The sequence below is a fragment of the Eubalaena glacialis genome, chromosome 3 (assembly GCF_028564815.1).
Source record: "Eubalaena glacialis isolate mEubGla1 chromosome 3, mEubGla1.1.hap2.+ XY, whole genome shotgun sequence".
NCBI classification, from domain to species: Eukaryota; Metazoa; Chordata; class Mammalia; order Artiodactyla; family Balaenidae; genus Eubalaena; species Eubalaena glacialis.
In genome coordinates, this window is record NC_083718.1 from 114,639,782 (window position 1) to 114,662,120 (window position 22,339).

The window sequence follows — 22,339 nt, forward strand, 5'->3', positions numbered from 1 at the left end:
ACCTTATGGGGATTCCCTTGTATGTTGTTTTTCCCTCGCTGCTTTTAATATTTTTTCTTTGTATTTATTTTTTGATAGTTTGATTAATATGTGTCTTGGCGTGTTTCTCCTTGGATTTATCCTGTATCTGACTGTCTGTGCTTCCTGGACTTGATTGAGTATTTCCTTTCCCATATTAGGGAAGTTTTCAAGTATAATCTCTTCAAATATTTTCTCAGTCCCTTTCTTTTTCTCTTCTTCTTCTGGGACCCCTATAATTCGAATGTTGGTGCATTTAATGTTGTCCCAGAGATCTCTGAGAGGGTCCTTAAATCTTTTTTCTTTATTCTGCTCTGTGGTAGGTAGTTCCACTATTTTATCTTCCAGGTCACTTATCCATTCTTCTGCCTCAGTTATTTTGCTATTGATTCCTTCTAGAAAATTTTTAATTTCATTTATTGTTGTTCATCTTGTTTGTTTGCTCTTTAGTTCTTCTAGGTCCTTGTTAAACGTGTCTTGTATTTTCTCCATTCTATTTCCAAGATTTTGGATCATCTTTACTATCATTACTCTGAATTCTTTTTCAAGCAGACTGCCTATTTCTTCTTCATTTGTTAGGTCTGGTGGGTTTTTACCTTGCTCCTTCATCTGCTGTGTGTTTCTCTGTCTTCTCATTTTGCTTAACTTACTGTGTTTGGGGTCTCCTTCTCACAGGCTGCAGGTTTGTAGTTCCCATTGTTTTTGGTGTCTGCCCCCAATGGCTAAGGTTGGTTCAGTGGGTTGTGTAGGCTTCCTGGTGGAGGGGACTAGTGCCTGTCTTCTGGTGGATGTGGTTGGATATTGTCTTTCTGGTGGGTAAGACCATGTCTGTTGGTGTGTTTTGGGGTGTCTGTGACCTTATTATGATTTTAGGCAGCCTCTCTGCTAATGGGTTGGGTTGTGTTCCTGTCTTGCTCGTTGTTTGGCATAGGGTGTCCAGCACTGTAGCTTGCTTGTCTTTGAGTGGAGCTGGGCTTTAGCGTTGAGATGGAGATCTCTGGAAGAGCTTTTGCCATTAGATATTACGTGGAGCTGAGAGGTCTCTGGTGGACCAGTGTCCTGAACTCAGCTCTCCCACCTCAGAGGCACAGGCTGAAACCCGGCCGGAGCACTAAGATCCTCTCAGCCGCAGATCTGAGAAGAAAAGGGAGAAAAAAAGAAAGAAAGGAAGAAAAAAATAAAATAAAGTTTTTAAAATAAAAAATAATTATTAAAAATAAAAAAATTTTAAAGTAATAAAAAAAGAAAAAGAAAAAATAGAAAGAAAGAGGAGAGCAACCAAACCAAAAAACAAATCCACCAATGATAACAAGCACTGAAAACTATACAAAAAAAAAAAAACGGACAGACAGAACCCTCGGACAAATGGTAAAAACAAAGCTATACAGACAAAATCACACAAAGAAGCATACACGTACGCACTCACAAAAAGAGAAAAAGGAAAAAAATATATTTATCGTTGCTCCCAAAGTTCACCGCCTCAATTTTGGGATGATTTGTTGTCTATTCAGGTATTCCACAGATGCAGGGTACATCAAGTTGATTGTGGAGATTTAATCGGCTGCTCCTGACGCTGCTGGGAGAGATTTCCCTTTCTCTTCTTTGTTTGCACAACTCCTGGGGTTCAGCTTTGGATTTGGCCCCCCCTCTGCGTGTAGGTCGCCTGAGGGCATCTGTTCTTCACTCAGACAGGACGGGATTAAAGGAACAGCTGATTCGGGGGCTCTGGCTCACTCAGGCCAGGGAGAGGGAGGGGTACGGATGCGGGGTGAGCCTGCGGCGGCAGAGGCCGGCGTGACGTTGCACCAGCCTGAGGCACGCCGTGCGTTCTCCCGGGGAAGTTGTCCCTGGATAATGGGACCCTGGCAGTGGTGGGCTGCACAGTCTCCTGGGAGGGGAGGTGTGGATAGTGACCTGTGCTTGCACTCAGGCCTCCTGGTTGCTGCAGCAGCAGCCTTAGCATTTCATGCCCGTCTCTGGTGTCTGCACTAATAGCCGCGGCTCGTGCCCGTCTCTGGAGCTCGTTTAGGCGGTGCTCTGAATCACCTCTCCTGGTGCACCCCGAAACAATGGTCTCTTGCCTCTTAGGCAGTTCCAGACTTTTTCCTGGACTCTCTCCTGGCTAGCTGTGGCACACTAGCCCCCTTCAGGCTGTGTTCACGCAGCCAACCCCACTCCTCTCCCTGGGATCCGACCTCCAAAGCCCGAGCCTCAGCTCCCAGCCCCCGCCTGCCCTGGCGGGTGAGCAGACAAGCCTCCCAGGCTGGTGAGTGCTGGTCGGCACCGATCCTCTGTGAGGGAATCTCTCCGCTTTGCCCTCCGCACCCCTGTTGCTGCACTCTCCTCCGTGGCCCCAAAGCTCCCCCCCGCACCGCCACCCCCAGTCTCCAGCAGTGAAGGGGCTTCCTACTGTGTGGAAACTTTCCTCCTTCACAGCTCCCTCCCAGTGGTGCAGGTCCCATCCCTATTGTTTTGTCTCTGTTTTTTCTTTTTGTTTTTGCCCCACCCAGGTATGTGGGGAGTTTCTTGCCTTTTGGGAAGTTTGAGGTCTTCTGCCAACGTTCAGTAGGTGTTCTGTAGGAGTTGTTCCACATGTAGATGTATTTTTGATGTATTTGTGGGGAGGAAGGTGATCTCCACGTCTTACTCTTCCGCCATCTCGAAGGTCTCCTCTCTAGGTCTTTTATAAGAAAGAAGATTCTAAGTCATGAGGCTAAAACAAGGAGAATATTGGGAAACATGGAGAGGTTTACAGTTTGAAATGGCAACCACCTTTTCTGAGACAATTATTTTTTAGTATCCCAAGTTTTTCCTACCTTCTTTTTGTACTTATTCCATATCATCCATCCCTCCCTTCTTCCCTCCCTTCCTTCCTTCCTTCCTTTCTTTCCTTCCTTCCTTCCTTCCTTCCTTCCTTCCTTCCATATTCATTGAGCACCAAGAATGTGCCAAGCACTATAGTAGGTGTGGAAGATCCAGTGATAAGACCGTTTTAGTCCCAGACCTCATAAAGCTTACAGTTGAGTGAAGGATACAAATAAGTGAATAGGCTTTTTCAATACAGTGTGATGAGTGATTCTGTGACAGAAGTGTAAGATAACTTGAACTTATATAGAAAGTGCATTCACTCCACATTTGATAGGCCAGGAAAGGATTCCTAATAAACATGATTGAGACCTGAAGGATATATGGGCATAAGCAAGTATGGAGAGGTGAGTACCAGAGTGGTGGTAAAGAGGGATAGAAAAGTATTTCGGATATAGAGAATATGCAGTGGTTCAGAGCTGAGAAAGAGATAGAGATCTTTTTAAAAACTGAAGTAATACAGTATATCTGGAGTTCATTTACAAGTAGGAGGGTGGAGAAAGATAAGGCTGAAGAAGTAGGAGCTAGATTATGAAAACATTTTTGCTATTTTAAGGATTTGGATTTTATCCTGAAAGTACTGGGAAATCACTGAAGGGCTTTAATCAGTGGCATGATTGGAACCGCATTTTATAAAGTTCACTCTGGTTGCAATGTAGAGAATGCATTAGAGGATAATAGAAAAGGAACATAAGGACTCATTAGGGAGGTTTTGCAGTAGTCCAGGCAAGACAATGGCCTAGTCTAGGTGCAGTAGCAGTGGAGAGAAGTGGCTAGGTTTAAGATATTTTTCAGAGGTAGAAACAACTACCTTGCTACTTATTGGTTATAAGGGGTGAAGTAGAAGGAATAAAGATGATGCCCTTCTGTCTTGAGCAACTGGGAAAAAAGTGGGGCCTCACTAGGGTAGAAACTCTAAATGGAAAGCAAGTTTGGAGGAGTAGAGACATGATAAGTTCATTTGGGAAATACTGAATTTAGAGGCCTACAAGATGTCTAGGTAAAGATGTTCTATAGACAGTTGGATAATAGCTATTTGAAAGTCAGGAGAGAGCTGAGCTAGAAAATCAAGAAAGAGAGCTAAGCTCAAATCTACAGAGAGCTATAGATTTGAGAGTCATTCATGTGTAGATGGTAATTGAAGCCATGGGAGTAAATGAGATTTATGATTGAGAATGAGTGAGTGAGAAGAGAAGAAGGCCTCGTGACAAAGAACCATGAAGAATATCAACATTTAAGAAGGGCCTGAGAAGGAGATTTGAGTTGAAAACTAGCTTGAGTTTCTCACAATTTATTGGTTTGGGGACTATATGTATCAGCAGGAATTTTGCTGTTTGGCTTATTTGTTAAAAGGTGTATTGATATGAAATTGATAGTTGAACTTGTTAATTTTTCATTAATAGATGCAGATGAATAAATCTCAAAGTGTGGACCTTAAAGAGTTTGGTTTTACTCCAAAACCTTCTCTTCCCAGTATATCAAGGTACAAATATAATGTTAATATCTGAGGTAAAGTATTCATCATAAACTCTCTGTTCCTCCAAATAGTCATTTATTCAGAGAAAGATGGTTACTGGCTACCTTTGAATCACAGTAATCATTTAGTTCCATAATGAGGTAATTACATCGGGAGAGTTTTGTTATCTTTTATACCCCAAATTTATTTAGAACTCTGCAGTCATAATGATACTTTAACATTGATCAAATCTGCTCTTTCCTGGAAAACTATCCATCCTGTGTCATGCCCCCAGGCTCTCTCTGCCTTCTAAACTTAACAGATGACAAGAGTATACTTTAAAAAGAGAAGTCATATTGGTGTATAAAGTCTAATATTTTCCATTTAGGGGCCCACTCTATATTAATAATACCTCAGATTTATAAAATACTTTATAATTTAAAAATTGCACTTTTGTGCATTCTTTCTTTTGACCTTAACAACAACCTGGCTCATAAACCAAGGTATTTTTATCCTATTATATAGATGAAATAACCAAAGCTCATATTCAGAGGGCCCTAGATGATAACTCAGCATTCTTTTCCTATTATGATACCTAAAAGGTAACAGTATATGTAATTTCCCTTCCAGATAAGGGCATTCTATATGCTGGGATGACATTTAATATACTTAACAACCAGTACAGAACAGCCGCTGACCAATCAGAATAGATGCCAGCACTACTTCAAGAGATCCTAACTTTTGTTATCTAACTGAAAGAAGCATTAGAAATAAATTTTTAAGGCTACACACAGATAGCAGAAGTCTACCCAGTGGGGGAATGTAAAGATGACTAAGTGACCTAAGTAGTTGTCACTTCCATTAAACACCTATTTTTTTACCTTTTACTACTCAGGCTAGTACAGTTTATCATAGAAGTGTTGAGTGGCTGAACCAATTTTTTCCCATTTATATGAATAAGTAGTTTTCAAAGTCAGATTAATTTTAATATTTTCTTTAACATTTTTATGGTTTTATTTATCTTTATAAAGGTCAGAATATTTAAACATACCCGAATTGCCTATAATGGAGCAGAGGGATCAGCGTGAGGTCTATACAGAAGGTCAACAACCAGAACCATCTGCATATCAAGACAAAGGTAAATTACTGTTGATATTGACTTGAGAGAGAAAATGATTTCTCACTACTTTGGATTGACAAGCAATGTTATTGAAAAACCAAAATCTAAAATTATGATTATTAACTTGGCAACATTTTTCTCTTCAGTTATTGAAGCAGTTTCAAATTCTTAGGTCTGTTATTTCAGATGGTCTTGTTGTGTCTATCATAGATTCCTAAAAAATCTTTTCCTACATAGCATTGACTATTTTAATTTAAAGATAATATGAGGAAAAGCTGAGAATATAAGGGATCTGAGGATATGCAAAGTATTAAAATGCTGAACTATTACTTTTATATGTCTTTAGAATTATTTGAAATAATTTTTTATTTATAAAATTAGTCCATTTTACAAAATAGCTGTGTGACCTTGGGAAAATTATTTAACCTCTTTGGGCGTTAGTCTTATCTTTAAAATTAAGGGATTAAATTGGGTGACCTTTAATATCTCTCCAGTTCTTAAACCTATGATTCTTACAATCTCTATGATATGTGAGACTATAACCTAGTTTGTGGGATATAGCTGGTTTGTAATATAGATTTGCTTTTTATCTGTGTCTGTCATTAAATTAAAGAGGTAATGCATATAAATTCTTCAACTTTGGGCCTGGTTCATCATTTCTCCAGGTCCTGCCATTAATAGCACCATTTCTCTGGGTCATGCTACTATACTAATAGCAGTCTGTTAAAACGTGTGAGAAATAATTCTGGCCACAGAGTTGTTTGTTCAAGTGGCTGTATGTAGAAATGAAAAACTTGGGATTTTCTAAAAACAATTAACAATTTCATGTGTGTGTTGTTTTTGACTTCTATTGCCACTCTTTCCTTCATTCTTTCACTCTATTGCTTTCTCTGGCCATAATTTAAGATCTTAGGCAGGCAAGGGCTGGAGTACCCATCACCCCTTATAACACCGTGGCAGCCATTAGGCCCAATATCAGATCAAGAAAAATCCCCTGATCTTACCTAGACTATCAGAACATTTATCCAATTTGTTCAAAGCCTGAAAATATTATTACAACATGAATAGAAGGTGTAAGAGTGTCAACCCTCTTATTTTTATCTCTCTTCAACCTGTAGCCCTCTAACTTATTCCTTGTATGGCTGCTCTATTCCCTGCCCTTCTCCACACCAGAGTTTGTCCTTCCCTCTGTCTACTTTCTTGTTGTCTTTACATAGTTTTTCTACTTTTATTTCTTTCCCACCCACTATTCCAAATGTGATTTGTATTATGATATAAAAGTCTCTAGATACTTTAAACCCCAATAATAACTGTATCCCTCTTTTACTGAATGCCCCCCCACCTTTTTTAAAGAAGCCGTATAATATAGTAGTTCAACTTACAGGATCTAGAGATTGTCTTTCTAGGTTTAGTAGTTGTATGAATTTTAGTAGTCATTTAGTAGTTGTATGACTACTACAGTAGTTGTATTTAGTAGTTGTATGACTTTTCATAGTATACTTACCCAGTTTGTCTCAATTCCCTCATCTGGTTCTATTTTAGGGATTTTAGGGTTAAATGAGATCATGTATATAAAGCTCTTAGCATAGTATCTGGTACTGTTATTAATAGTAATTGAGTATATTCATTATACTTTTTACACATTAGTCTTTGGTGGCAAAACATACTTTAAATGTATTCAAATACTGCTCTTAAGAATGTTTTAAGAAAAACATGGCAATTTTTATCATCTGTATTCCAGGTGCAAAAAGAGAAGAAGAAAAAATGTCAGAAATTATGAGAAAGCATGTTGAATTGTAAAATTTAAATTGTAAGGGACCTTTGTGCAATTTCTCATTTTACAGTGAAAGAAGCCAACACTCAGAGATTAAATGACTTGCCCAAAATCACATATCTAATTAATAGCAGGGCTAGAAATAGATTCCATATCTCTTGATTCCCAGGCAATGCCATTTCTATAAAATGGAATTGACTTTTAGTTATCAGTGGAGAATTGAAAAGCAAACCTGTAATATACGAACTCTTTCAACTTTCCACCCCCCCCCCAACTATTATATTTCTCTGTTTCTGCACCCATCCTTAACTCTCTATTTATTTTGAAAGAAGAATTATCTTTTCTTCTATTCAAAGTTTATCTCTCCACCTGTAATCGTAATCTTTCCAATTCTGCCCCCTCTGGGTCTTTAGGAGACCAGCTATCTCTCTCCTCTTGCCCTTATTTTCAGTATCTTCTCCCTGTGGCCTCTTTCTTTTCAGCATATAAATATGCTCAAGTCTCTTCCTTCTTTAGCTGCCAGTCCCCATCTAGCCAGATGGTCTTCTTCTCTTTATATTTCCACTGCACTTTGTACCTACTTCTCTTTTCAGGACATAGCATACTGTGTATGTGTATCAAGGCACAAAAGTAGAATAGTGTGTACTGCAGTTGTAGGTACAGTTGAAGGATAGAGAAGGATTTGGATAGTGAAGAAAAGGATAGAGGTTGTTTAAAGTGAAGGAAACTCACTTTAAATTTTACTGGAGCATTTTACTGGAGCAAGCTTGTACTAGCTTGTGAGATGATTATTAAATTTTGGGGAATCTTTCAGGCATTATTAAAGTTTAATTATATAAACTTTCAATTAAGTTATATTAAACACAAAGGCTATAAATATTAAAAAACTAACCATTTCCTAATTATTCTACTACATTTTACTGTTATCTGTATTCTTGAGATTATTTGCATCTATATTTGTATCTGTATGGTGGAAATACTGTATAAAGGGGTGCTATTGTGCATTTCTTCCCAACTTTGCATTCAGTTACGTCACATTGGTAGCTTGAAATCAGTCATGGTGGGAATACTTATAGAATGGAAATCAGCAAACACTACAAATCAGGGCTTAACTTATTGTTTTGTTTATTGTTTATACTTAAGAAAGTGATGGAGAAAATGATAGTAGTGCAGATTTAATTTATCAGTGTGTCATGTCTGTAGCCCTTACATTGTGGATAGCAAGAAAAATTGAAGGAATATTCTTCTAGCATTTGAAAATTATTATCTAATTCAGCAAGGAAACTGCTTAAGGCTATGGGTGAATGAGTGAAGTCCCAACATATGTCTTTATTGTTTTACTTTTATTAAAGTCAACAAATATATCAAACAATGTTCAAATTGACAAATGAATGTGAGAACTACATTCATTTATCAATTGCAACCATAGGTTGATACAGATACAAGAGTTTGGCAAAATTCAATGAAAACGTTCAGTGATAATCAATTAGATATATGGAATTTACAGTTAAGCATGCTGTATATTTTATCATTATTTGTAAATTGTGTGCTGTACATCCTTTACATATAATACATATATATGCATAAAATTTTTTGGAGAAGTGAGTTATTAAATATATATTAACACACTGCTATGGAAAACTGCACAAGGAAAGGCGTTTAGTCCCCATAACAATCATATGTATTAGGTACTATTATTTATTTATTTATTTATTTGGTTGTGTTGGGTCTTAGTTGCGGCAGGCAGCCTCCTTAGTTGTGGCTCACTGGCTCCTTAGTTGTGACATGCGAACTCTTAGTTGCAGCATGCATGTGGCATCTAGTTCCCGGACCAGGGATCGAACCCCGGCCCCCTGCATTGGGAGCAGGGAGTCTTAACCACCATGCCACCAGGGAAGTTCCATGTTAGGTACTATTATTATCCCCATTTTGCAGAGGAGAAAACTAGGCTCAGAGTTTAAATTACTTGTCTAAGATCATCCAACTAGTAAATGATAGAGGTGGAATTTTCACCCAGGTAGTCTGGCTCTAAACCCAGGCTATAAACAATGGATAACATCGAGGATATTTTAGCAGGAGAAAAATAACGATATATTTTCATAACAATACTCAAAATTAACTACTTGTAGGGAGAAGAGATGGGGGAGGAAGCCCATTTTAGAAGCTATTACAATCCAATCTTGGAGTAAGATTATTCTTATGTAGGAATTAAGAGGGAAAATTAATTCTGTCTAGAAGAATACCTTGAAAATTAAATTTAGTGCAGCAGTCAATCACTACATGTAATACAGTAAATAGAATTGTTGAACACAATACTCAGCAATGCTTTAGAACACTACTACTCAAGACCTCTGTTTAGTAGTTGAAAGATATGTTTGATATGTCAATAGATAATGATGCTTAAGGTTTAAAAAGTGCCTATACTCATTTATACATACACATGACAGATTTTTCTAGATGGACCTATTCTACAACTTCAAATGAGAAAGCCCCTCAAACAATGCTGTTCAACAGAAATCTTAATGCATCTGAAAACCAGAATTTGACAGATGCGGTTAAAAGTAATTCTTCATTTTCAGAAGTTTTGAATGTGAACTTTGAATTGGGAAATGAAGTTTGGGATGATTTTGATGATGAAAGCTTAATAGAAGTTACTAGCTTTTCAGCTGATACTGAGAAGACAAAAACATCAGGTAAATAGCATGAAATATATTTCATTTGTATGTATGTATTTTTGTATATATGTGTGTATTGTATTTGAAATATATGTTAGAATGAAATAATTTCATGAGAAATTATTTGAATATTTTTCAGTTAAGCTTTTGGGACTAATTTTCTTTGTCTTTTTTGTGTGCTTGCTTAATTAGTTTCAGTTTGTTAAGATTAAAATTTTTAGCAAAAGTAAAATTTGACCCTCCCACAAATAACATTTCCTATCCCTAAGGACAGAGGTCAAGGTTATTCCATGATGACGATATAGCAAATGAGCTTTTTCTATTCTGTTGCTCCTTATCTTGTTAAAGGCTCTATTCAAATTCAGTTTGTTTATCGAATTTTTCCTCGTAAAACAGACTATCCTGCTCTCCATTTTAAGATCTCACGTAGTCTGGTAATGTTTGTGAAAAACAAAAATGTTCCAATTTAAAAAATATTCTTTTTTCACATGCTAGCAAAGAACATAAAAAGATAACTTTTATTTCTAGTAGAAATATTGACTTTTCAGGTATAAATAAATAAACAGGAAAAGATTAGTTTCTCTTGTATTAGATATTGTGTTTAAATCATATACAATCCAAAAATAATGGGACTAGGCCTTTGAGTTACTGGTGAATTCACTCTATTTCACCAAAACAGAGAAGTGAAAATCTTGGTAAGTATAAGACAAGATAGGGAGATGGAGATACTCTTTCCCAGGATGGCTGACAGATGGAAATCAGTCCCTTGCAGACCATTGAAAATATTGAATGAACTTCGACTTGATCATTTACATGGCTTAAAAATAAATAAATAAATAAATGATAGTGGTTGGGGACCTTTTAATATAGTGACTAATAAGCTAACCTATGTGTTTTGTAGTTTTACTCTCTTAGCTTCGCTCCTTTGTTTTGTCTATGCACATTAAATTTGATTATTGAGAAGAATTTTTCATTCTCTCCTTAACCAGATCATATCTGTTTGGAGAGATATTCTACTCTAGAATAGAATACAGATATTCTATTCGATTTATTTCAAAATGTTATCTCTTTACCTAGGATTTGGAAACACTTTGAGTTCAAGAACCAGGGAAAGTAAGCTACCCTTCCAAGAATCAGAAAGCAAATTCCAAAGAGAAATGTCAAACAGGCAAGTTTTAGAACTTTATTTTCAAATACTTACAACTTTATATCCTCCTGACATGTAAGTGGAGATGGGGATCAAGTCATTAGATGTCAGAGAAGCAGTAGGGTATTAGCCAGCTTAAAGCCTCTTAATCTTAGAGCTGTGTTTCTCAAAGTGCTGTTGTCAGACCACCCAAAAATCAAAATTACCCAGGGGTGCACATTAAAAATGCACATTTCTGGGCCCCATGCTAGACTTACTGAATCATGGTCTCTGGGGCTGGAGCTGAGGAATCTTCACTTTTTATAAGATGTGAAAACTGAATAGGAGTTTGACAGGTAGAAAAGAGGAGACTAAGGCATTCCAGGTAGAAGAGTACATGTAAAGGGATAAGGCTTGAAAAGGCATCCCATGCTCAAGGGTCAGTAAAGTGTGGTCTGTGTAGCCATAGAATTAAGGCTGAGATTGCTGAGGTCTGTGAGGGGCCATGAATGCCATATTTAGATACCTGTGCTGTATCCAGTAGGTCAGGGGTCAGAAGCTCAAACTGCCTTTGGGATTTCACGGGCCAAGGTTAACTGTAGAGTGTCCCATCTAAAGGGAATAACCACTACTCAGCTCCAACCAGTTGTTGCTGTACAGGAAATGTGAGTCTAGTGTTGTCAAATATCCTGATTTTTCAAAAAAGCTAAGATCTAAAATTTATGTGACATCTCCTGACTTAAAAAAAATTTTTTAACATCTTAATTGGAGTATAATTGCTTTACAATGGTGTGTTAGTTTCTGCTTTATAACAAAGTGAATCAGTTATACATATACATATGTCCCCATATCTCTTCCCTCTTGCATCTCCGTCCCTCCCACCCTCCCCATCCCACCCCTCTAGGTGGTCACAAAGCACCGAGCTGATCTCCCTGTGCTATGTGGCTGCTTCCCACTACCTATCTATTTTACGTTTGGTAGTGTATATATATCCATGCCACTCTCTCACTTTGTCCCAGCTAACCCTTCCCACTCCCCGTATCCTCAAGTCCATTCTCTAGTAGGTCGGCATCTTTATTCCCATCTTGCGCTTAGGTTCTTCATGACCTTTTTTTTTTTTTTTTTTTAGATTCCATATATATGTGTTAGCATACGGTATTTGTTTTTCTCTTTCTGACTTACTTCACTCTGTATGACAGTCTCTAGGTCCATCCACCTCACTACAAATAACTCAGTTTCATTCCTTTTTATGGCTGAGTAATATTCCATTGTATATATGTGTCACATCTTTTATCCATTCATCTATTGATGGACACTTCGGTTGCTTCCATGTCCTGGCTACTGTAAATAGAGCTGCAGTGAACATTTTGGTGCATGACTCTTTTTGAATTATGGTTTTCTCAGGGTATATGCCCAGTAGTGGGATTGCTGAGTTGTATGGTAGTTCTACGTTTAGTTTTTTAAGGAACATCCATACTGCTATCCATAGTGGCTGTATCAATTTGCATTCCCACCAACGGTGCAAGAGGGTTCCCTTTTCTGCACACCCTGTCCAGCATTTATTGTTTGTAGATTTTTTTATGATGGCCATTCTGACTGGTGTGAGATGATATCTCATTGTAGTTTTGATTTGCATTTCTCTAATGATTAATGATGTTGAGCATTCTTTCATGTGTCTGTTGGCAATCTGTATATCTTCTTTGGAGAAATGTCTATTTAGGTCTTCTGCACATTTTTGGATTGGGTTGTTTGTTTTTTTAATGTTGAGCTGCATGAGCTGCTTATAAATTTTGGAGATTAATCCTTTGTCAGTTGCTTCATTTGCACATATTTCTCCCATTCTGAGGGTTGTCTTTTCGTCTTGTTTATGGTTTCCTTTGCTGTACAAAAGCTTTTGTTTCATTAGCTCCCATTTGTTTATTTTTGTTTTTATTTCCATTTCTCTAGGAGGTGGGTCAAAAAGAATCTTGCTGAGATTTACGTCATAGAGTGTTCTGCCTATGTTTTCCTCTAAGACGTTAATGGTGTCTGGCCTTATATTTAGGTCTTTAATCCATTTTGAGTTTATTTTTATGTATGGTGTTAGGGAGTGTTCTAATTTCATTCTTTTACATGTAGCTGTCCAGTTTTCCCAGCACCACTTATTGAAGAGGCTGTCTTTTCTCTACTGTATATTCTTGCCTCCTTTATCAAAGATAAGGTGACCATATGTGCGTGGGTTTATCTCTGGGCTTTCTATCCTGTTCCATTGATCTATATTTCTGTTTCTGTGCCAGTACCATACTGTCTTGATTACTGTAGCTTTGTAGTATAGTCTGAGGTCAGGGAGTCTGATTCCTCCAGCTCCGTTTTCCTGTGTCAAGATTGCTTTGGCTATTCGGGGTCTTTTGTGCTTCCACACAAATTGTGAAATTTTTTGTTCTAGTTCTGTGAAAAATGCCGGTTGTAGTTTGATAGGGATTGCATTGAATCTATAGATTGCTTTGGGTAGTAGACTCATTTTCACAATGTTGATTCTTCCAATCCAAGAACATGGTATAGCTCTCCATCTATTTGTATCATCTTTAATTTCTTTCAGCAGTGTCTTATAGTTTTCTGCATACAGGTCTTTTGTCTCCTTAGGTAGGTTTATTCCTAGGTATTTTATTCTTTTTGTTGCAATGGTAAATGGGAGTGTTTCCTTAATTTCTCTTTCAGAATTTTCATCATTAGTGAATAGGAATGCAAGAGATTTCTGTGCATTAATTTTGTATCCTGCTACTTTACCAAATTCATTGATTAGCTCCAGTAGTTTTCTGGTAGCATCTTTAGGATTCTCTATGTTTAGTATCATGTCATCTGCAAACAGTGACAGCTTTACTTCTTCTTTTCCAATTAGGATTCCTTTTATTTCTTTTTCTTCTCTGATTGCTGTGGCTAAAACTTCCAAAACTATGTTGAATAATAGTGGTGAGAGTGGGCAACCTTGTCTTGTTCCTGATCTTAGTGGAAATGGTTTCAGTTTTTCACCATTGAGAATGATGTTGGCTGTGGGTTTGTCATATGTAACCTTTATTATGTTGAGGTAAGTTCCCTCTATGCCTACTTTCTGGTGGGTTTTTATCATAAATGGGTGTTGAATTTTGTCGAAAACTTTTTCTGCATCTGTTGAGATGATCATATGGTTTTTATCCTTCAATTTGTTAATATGGTGTATCACGTTGATTGATTTGCATATATTGAAGAATCCTTGCATTCCTGGGATAAACCCCACTTGATCATGGTGTATGATCCTTTTAATGTGCTGTTGGATTCTGTTTGCTAGAATTTTGTTGAGGAGTTTTGCATCTATGTTCATCAGTGATATTGGCCTGTAGTTTTCTTTCTTTGTGACATCTTTGTCTGGTTTTGGTATCGGGGTGATGGTGGCCTCGTAGAATGAGTTTGGGAATGTTCCTCTCTCTGCTATATTTTGGAAGAGTTTGAGAAGGATAGGTGTTAGCTCTTCTCTAAATGTTGGATAGAATTCTCCTGTGAAGCCATCTGGTCCTGGGCTTTTGTTTGTTGGAAGATTTTTAATCACAGTCTCAATTTCAGTGCTTGCGATTGGTCTGTTTATATTTTCTATTTCTTCCTGGGTCAGTCTCGGAAGGTTGTGCTTTTTTAAGAATTTGTCCATGTCTTCCAGGTTGTCCATTTTATTGGCATAGAGTTGCTTGTAGTAATCTCTCATGACCCTTTGTATTTCTGCAGTGTCAGTTGTTACTTCTCCTTTTTCATTTCTAATTCTGTTGATTTGAGTCTTCTCCCTTTTTTTCTTGATGAGTCTGGCTAATGGTTTATCAATTTTGTTTATCTTCTCAAAGAACAAGCTTTTAGTTTTATTGATCTTTGCTGTTGTTTCCTTCATTTCTTTTTCATTTATTTCTGATCTGATCTTTATGATTTCTTTCTTCGGCTAACTTTGGGGTCTTTTTGTTCTTCTTTCTATAATTGCTTTAGGTGTAAGGTTAGGTTGTTTATTTGAGATGTTTCTTGTTTCTTAAGGTAAGATTGTATTGCTATAAACTTCCCTCTTAGAACTGCTTTTGCTGCATCCCATAGGTTTTGGGTCGTCGTGTTTTCATTGTCATTTGTTTCTAGGTATTTTTTGATTTCCTCTTTGATTTCTTCAGTGATCTCTTGGTTATTAAGTAGTGTATTGTTTAGCCTCCATGTGTTTGTATTTTTTACCGATTTTTTCCTATAATTGATATCTAGTCTCATAGCGTTGTGGTCGGAAAAGATACTTGATAACATTTCAATTTTCTTAACTTTACCAAGGCTTGATTTGTGACCCAAGATATGATCTATCCTGGGGAATGTTCCATGAGCACTTGAGAAGAATGTGTATTCTGTTGTTTTTGGATGGAATGTCCTATAAATATCAATTTAGTCCATCCTGTTTAATGTATCATTTAAAGCTTGTGTTTCCTTATTTATTTTCATTTTGGATGATCTGTCCATTGGTGAAAGTGGGGTGTTAAAGTCCCCTACTATGATTGTGTTACTGTCGATTTCCCCTTTTATGGCTGTTAGTATTTGCCTTATGTATTGAGGTGCTCCTATGTTGGGTGCATAAATATTTACAATTGTTATATCTTCTTCTTGGATTGATCCCTTGATCATTATGTATTGTCCTTCTTTGTCTCTTGTAATAGTCTTTATTTTAAAGTCTATTTTGTCTGATATGAGAATTGCTACTCCAGCTTTCTTTTGATTTCCATTTGCATGGAATATCTATTTCCATCCCCTCACTTTCAGTCTGTATGTGTCCCTAGGTCTGAAGTGGGTCTCTTGTAGACAGCATATATATGGGTTTTGTTTTTGTATCCATTCAGCCAATCTATGTCTTTTGGTTGGAGCATTTAATCCTTTACATTTAAGGTAATTATCAATATGTATGTTCCTATTACCATTTTCTTTATTGGTTTGGGTTTATTATTGTAGGTCTTTTCCTTCTCTTGTGTTTCCTGCCTAGAGAAGTTCCTTTAGCATTTGTTGTAAAGCTGGTTTGGTGGTGCTGAATTCTCTTAGCTTTTGCTTGTCTGTAAAGGTTTTAATTTCTCCGTCAAATCTGAATGAGATCCTTGCTGGGTAGAGTAATCTTGGTTGTAGGTTTTTCTCCTTTATCACTTTAAATATGTCCTGCCACTCCCTTCTGGCTTGCAGAGTTTCTGCTGAAAGATCAGCTGTTAACCTTATGGGGATTCCCTTATGTGTTATTTGTTGTTTTTCCCTTGCTGCTTTTAATATGTTTTCTTTATATTTAATTTTTGATAGTTTGATTAATATGTGTCTTGGTGTGTTTCTCCTTGGATTTATCCTGTATGTGACTGTTTGTGCTTCCTGGACTTGCTTGACTATTTCCTTTCCCATATTAGGGAAGTTTTCAAGTATAATGTCTTCAAATATTTTCTCAGTCCCTTTCTTTTTCTCTTCTTCTTCTGGGACCCCTATAATTCGAATGTTGGTGCATGTAATGTTGTCCCAGAGGTCTCTGAGACTGTCCTCAATTCTTTTCATTCTTTTTTCTTTATTCTGCTCTGTGGTAGTTATTTCCACTATTTTATCTTCCAGGTGACTTATTCGTTCTTCTGCCTCAGTTATTCTGCTATTGATCCCTTCTAGAGAATTTTTAATCTCATTTATTGTGTTGTTCATCACTGTTTGTTTTCTCTTTAGTTCTTCTAGGTCCTTGTTAAACGTGTCTTGTATTTTCTCCATTCCATTTCCGAGATTTTGGATCATCTTTACTATCATTATTCTGAATTCTTTTTCAGGTAGACTGCCTATTTCCTCTTCATTTGTTAGGTCTGGTGGGTTTTTGCCTTGCTCCTTCATCTGCTGTGTGTTTCTCTGTCTTCTCATTTTGCTTAACTTACTGTGTTTGGGGTCTCCTTTTCACAGGCTGCAGGTTCATAGTTCCCGTTGTTTTTGGTGTCTGACCGCAGTGGCTAAGGTTGGTTCAGTGGGTTGTGTAGGCTTCCTGGTGGAGGGGACTAGTGCCTGTGTTCTGGTGGATGAGGCTGGATCTTATCTTTATGGTGGGCAGGTCTGCATCCGGTTGTGTGTTTTGGGGTGTCTGTGGCCTTATTATGATTTTAGGCAGCCTCTCTGCTAATGGATGGGGTTTTGTTCCTGTCTTGCTAGTTGTTTGGCATAGGGTGTCCAGCATTGTAGCTTGCTGGTTTTTGAGTGGAGCTGGGTCTTGGCGTTGAGATGGAGATCTCGGGGAGATTTTCGCCATTTGATATTACATGGAGCTGGGAGGTCTCTTGTGGAGCAGTGTCCTGAACTTGGCTCTCCCACCTCAGTGGCACAGCCCTGATGCCTGGTTGGAGCACCAAGAGCCTGTCCTCCACACGGCTCAGAATAAAAGGGAGGAAAAAAAGAAAGAAAGAAAGAAGAAGATAAAATAAAATAAAATAAAGTAAAATAAAATAAAGTTATTAAAATAAAAAATAATTATTAGGAAAAAAAATTTTTAAGTATTAAGAAAAAAAAATGGACAGACAGAACCCTAGGACAAATGGTAAAAGCAAAGCTATGCAGACAAAATCACACACAGAAGCATACACATACACACTCACAAAAAGAGAAAAAGGGAAAAAAAAATATATATCGTTGCTGCCAAAGTCCACCTCCTCAATATGGGATAATTCGTTGTCTATTCAGGTATTCCACAGATGCAGGGTACATGAAGTTGATTGTGGAGATTTAATCTGCTCTTCCTGAGGCTGCTGGGAGAGATTTCCCTTTCTCTTTGTTCGCACAGCTCATGGGGTTCAGCTTTGGATTTGGACCCGCCTCTGCGTGTAGTTTCCCTGAGGGCGACTGTTCTTGGCTCAGACAGGACGGGGTTAGAGGAGCAGCTGATTCGGGGGCTCTGGCTCACTCAGGCCGGGGGGAGGGAGGGGTACGGATGCGGGGCGAGCCTGCGGTGGCAGAGGCCGGCGTGACATTGCACCAGCCTGAGGCGCGCCATGTGTTCTCCCGGGGAAGTTGTCCCTGGATCACGGGACCCTGGCAGTGGCGGGCTGCACAGGCTCCCGGGAGGGGACGTGTGGATAGTGACCTGTGCTCGCACACAGGCTTCTTGGTGGCGGCAGCAGCAGCCTTAGGATCTCATGCCCATCTCTGGGGTCCGCGCTGAAAGTCTCTTGCCTCTTCGGCACTTCCAGACCTTTTCCCGGACTCCCTCCTGGCTAGCTGTGGCGCACTAGCCCCTTCAGGCTGTGTTCACGCAGCCAACCCCAGTCCTCTCCCTGGGATCCGACCTCTGAAGCGGAGCCTCAGCTCCCAGCCCCCACCCGTCCCGGCGGGTGAGCAGACGAGCCTCTCGGGCTGGTGAGTGCTGGTCGGCACCGATTCTCTGTGCGGGAATCTCTCCGCTTTGCCCTCCGCACCCCTGTGGCTGCGCTCTCCTCCGTGGCTCCGAAGCTTCCCCCCCTCCAACACCCGCAGTCTCCACCCGTGAAGGGGCTTCCTAGTGTGTGGAAACCTTTCCTCCTTCACAGCTCCCTCCCACTGGTGCAGGTCCCATCCCTATTGTTTTGTCTCTGTTTTTTCTTTTTTCTCTTGCCCCACCCAGGTACGTGGGGGAGTTTCTTGCCTTTTGGGAGGTCTGAGGTCTTCTGCCAGCATTCAGTAGGTGTTCTGTAGGAGTTGTTCCACATGTAGATGTATTTCTGATGTATTTGTGGGAAGGAAGGTGATCTCCGCGTCTTGCTCTTCTGCCATCTTGAAGCTCTCCTGACTTTTAAATTTTGACAACTAATTTTTTTAAATGTGATATGATCTGCAGCACCTTCTCTCCAAAAAATCATAATAATGCTTGTAGACCATATGTAGCCTAGAGGCCTCTAGTTTTTGATCTCCATAGTAAGCAGTGAGGGCCCATCCAAAATATTTAAGCACAGTTTATATAATTTAATCAGAAAAAATCATTCTAGCAGTGATATCTAGAATGATGTGTAGAGGGTGGGACCAGCAGGGGCATGGTGGCCAATGAGAAAGGCAGGCTGTGATGAGGCCTCAACTAGGGCAGAGGTGATAGAAACTGAGAGGTAGAATTGGATTTTTGAAATATTTCATAGATAACACAGATTAGATTTAGCAATTGCTAGAATATGGTAGTAAAGGAAGAGGGAAGAATAAATGGCAAGTGGGTAGATGGAGGTATTATCTGAGAATATAGAACATAGACGTTTGGGAAAAAAACAATAATAATTTTAGAAATGTTCAACTTAAAGTATCTTTTTAAAAATTTTATTTTTTATACAGCAGGTTCTTATTAGTTATCTGTTTTATACATATTAGTGTATATATGTCAATCCCAATCTCCCAATTCATCACACCGCCACCACTGCCCATCCCCACAACTTACAGTATCTTTGTAGAAATGTAAGATGCATTTGGATATTGGACCTGATTAGAACTCAAGGGAGGGAAATTATAGCCAGAGCCAAAACTTTCCTGCAGAGAAGAAACATTGATAACTTTTTATTCATGGTCCAATTTTCTACTTAAGGATTATTTATGTCTCCTGCTTTAAAAAAGTTTTAAATTTGTGGTGTCTTTTGATATTTTTGCTATTATTTAGTCATTTTACTGAACATTAGTATCAACATCACAGAATCATAGATTTCAGAGAATTCCAGAGTTGAAGGGGGCTTAACTTAAATGTCATTTAGTCTCCCCACCACTGTATTCTTGAATAACCATCCAACATCACTGGCAAGTAATCATGCTATTTCTGCCAAGACAACTCCAGTGTCCAGGAGCTTATTCACTCTTCAATGCTTGTTCCATGTTTGGATCTCTCAGATCACTCAATAGCTTTTAAAAATATTTGCCTAAAATTTGTCTTTTTATCATTTCCATTCATTGCTTCTAACTCTGAGTCATACGGAATAAACAGATTAGAAACATCAAAGTGGAACAAAGCTGGGGGTATAGAGAAAATAGGCAAATCACAAGTAGGAAGATAACAAGGCATATGAACAGTTTTGTGCACCACACTTTTAGAAAACTACAGATAATTTTGGGAGAGTTTAGAAGTGACCAACAGAAGATAAATGGGTTTAAAAAGGAATCCTATCAAGAAACCTCTGAGAAACCGGTGCCAGAAGTTGCTGCTAGGAAGAAGGCCTGTGGGATCTGAGGGTCTGAGATGAAAAGGAAACACATGCTTTTCCTTTCATGCCCTTTTTACTATTTTAATTCCTTGCCATTCATCAGAGATAAAGAGATTCAGTTCTTATCAATATATGTGATTCTTCCCTATCCATATCTACTATTTATTGCTCCTTGTATGACTGTCACATTTTAGCCTGTGTCAGCTTAAATTGTCTCCTCCTCATAGCGGCATCCATGACCACCTTTTTAAAGTGGGTTTGTGCCTCCACACTGTTATTTCCTATAATATTACTCATTTCATTTCTTTCATATCACTTCAGGATCTATAATTATATTTATTGTTTATTCATTGTCTGTTCCTCTATAGATGATAACCACCTGAGGATGTGTTTACTATTTCATACTTAGCTCCTAGTATAATGTCTGGCATACAGTAGTGAATAATAAATGTTTTTTAATGAATTAACTTAATACAAAAGATTAAAGGTGAATTCTAGTATACAGTTATACATGAACAGATAGGTAGAGATGTCTGTCTACAGTGAGACCAGAATAGGGAAAGGAGACTAAAAGTTAAGCAAGTGGGATTTAGAAAAGATTTACAAACTGCTAGATGATAGATGATTAAGCATAAGACAATTTTAATGAAAATTGTTGAATGATTATTTCTGTAGGCCTTTAAAAGTAGTATTCTTATTTTATTTGGCCTATGTAAGTTGTTGCTTTGTCTAAAAGAAAGGAGATACACCAAGTTCTCCATGAGTCTAAGAAATGGAACATCAATTTTGGGATTGATAAATATGATAAACTCTAACCATATTTTCCAAAGAATCACTGTTGATCTAAATTAGAATGGTTTGTTTCTCTTATTTGCCGTATTTTATAAATAATTCATTTTGATTTTTAGTTTTGTTTCATCACATGAGAAGCCAGATATTTATTTATCAAATTCTGCTATGTCCAAGTTTGCTGCATCCTCCGTGACAAAATTACCTCAGCAAGCTGGAAATGCAAGTATTATAAGAAGCAGCACTTCTTTGTTTTTCTTTTAAATACCACCTGAATAGTTAAACCTTCAATGATTGCTAATTTTTTTAACCTCAAAATATAGGTCCATTTACAAGAAATAAAACAACAAAGTCTGTCGCCAGAGATTGAAAAGCTGTGCTTTACTCACTCTGAAAAAATATCAAGCTCTTCAAATTTTGTTAAGAAAGTGGATTGCTTTACTAGTAACAGTGAACATAAAAAGGAGATTGATTTCAGGTAAGAACTCTTTAAAAATATTTTGAAACTACACTAGTAAAAACTTTTTACAAAGAAGTTCAGTATTCCTTTTCCCTTGTTTCATTTTAAAGATCAGAACCTAAATGTTTTATTTACTTAAAGACATTAAAATTTTAGACCACTGGTGAGCTAAGCTCCTTAAGATAATTCAAAATATCAAATATCTCAATTTTTGAGAACCCATATATTTGATGCTAGTAATTAAAACATTATATTATGTTGATAAACTTTTTTTTACTGATTTGAATACACTATGTTGATAATATGAAGTGTAAGGTCACGTGAGAAATGAGATCAGCTAATTTTTTTAACATTCAAGTTGTATTTTAGCCACCAAGTTCTGTTAACAATTCTACAGATTCAAAGAGAAAGTCAGACTAAGTCTAATCAGTGCCCCGACTGCTGATCATTTTTATGGGTAACTCTAGCAGTTTCCCTCTCCTTGAATAGTCAAGGTTTATAGACCTGTTGACACTGATTAAATGGCATTACTTTCCAATATGTTTAAAGAAATATCTAAGATACTTGTCTCTACCTTTCACAGTTTATGAACTCTAATTTGCCCCAGACTTTCTACAAGGTTATGCACATTGAAGTTTGTTTAATAAATTAACCTCTCAGCAATCTTCAAGTTTATTCATTTTATATTTATTATTATATTATTTATTGTAAATTTAAAAATAAATTGTGTTACAAAAATAGTTATTTTTACGTTTGCTTTTTCCTCCAGTTGGTATCATCCTGATGATGAAGCTGATGAAATGAAGTCTCTTCTGGGAATATTTGATGGTATTTTCTAAAACAATCAGACAAAAATGCTTTTTATATTAATAAGACAAGGTATTAAAGACACCTAATT

At 37.7% G+C, this 22,339-nt stretch overlaps 1 protein-coding gene across 1 annotated transcript in view; it reads left to right on the plus strand.

The window, feature by feature from the left end:
• The window catches only part of HFM1 (helicase for meiosis 1), a 136,047-nt gene extending 113,708 nt beyond the window's left edge, over positions 1-22,339 (plus strand). The window contains exons 34-40 of the mRNA XM_061186326.1: positions 4,287-4,366; positions 5,371-5,477; positions 9,681-9,926; positions 10,986-11,076; positions 21,101-21,203; positions 21,305-21,459; positions 22,211-22,339. Of these exons, the coding sequence (XP_061042309.1) occupies positions 4,287-4,366; positions 5,371-5,477; positions 9,681-9,926; positions 10,986-11,076; positions 21,101-21,203; positions 21,305-21,459; positions 22,211-22,280 (852 nt within the window). The 3' untranslated portion in view covers positions 22,281-22,339. The remainder of the gene's footprint in view (positions 1-4,286; positions 4,367-5,370; positions 5,478-9,680; positions 9,927-10,985; positions 11,077-21,100; positions 21,204-21,304; positions 21,460-22,210) is intronic.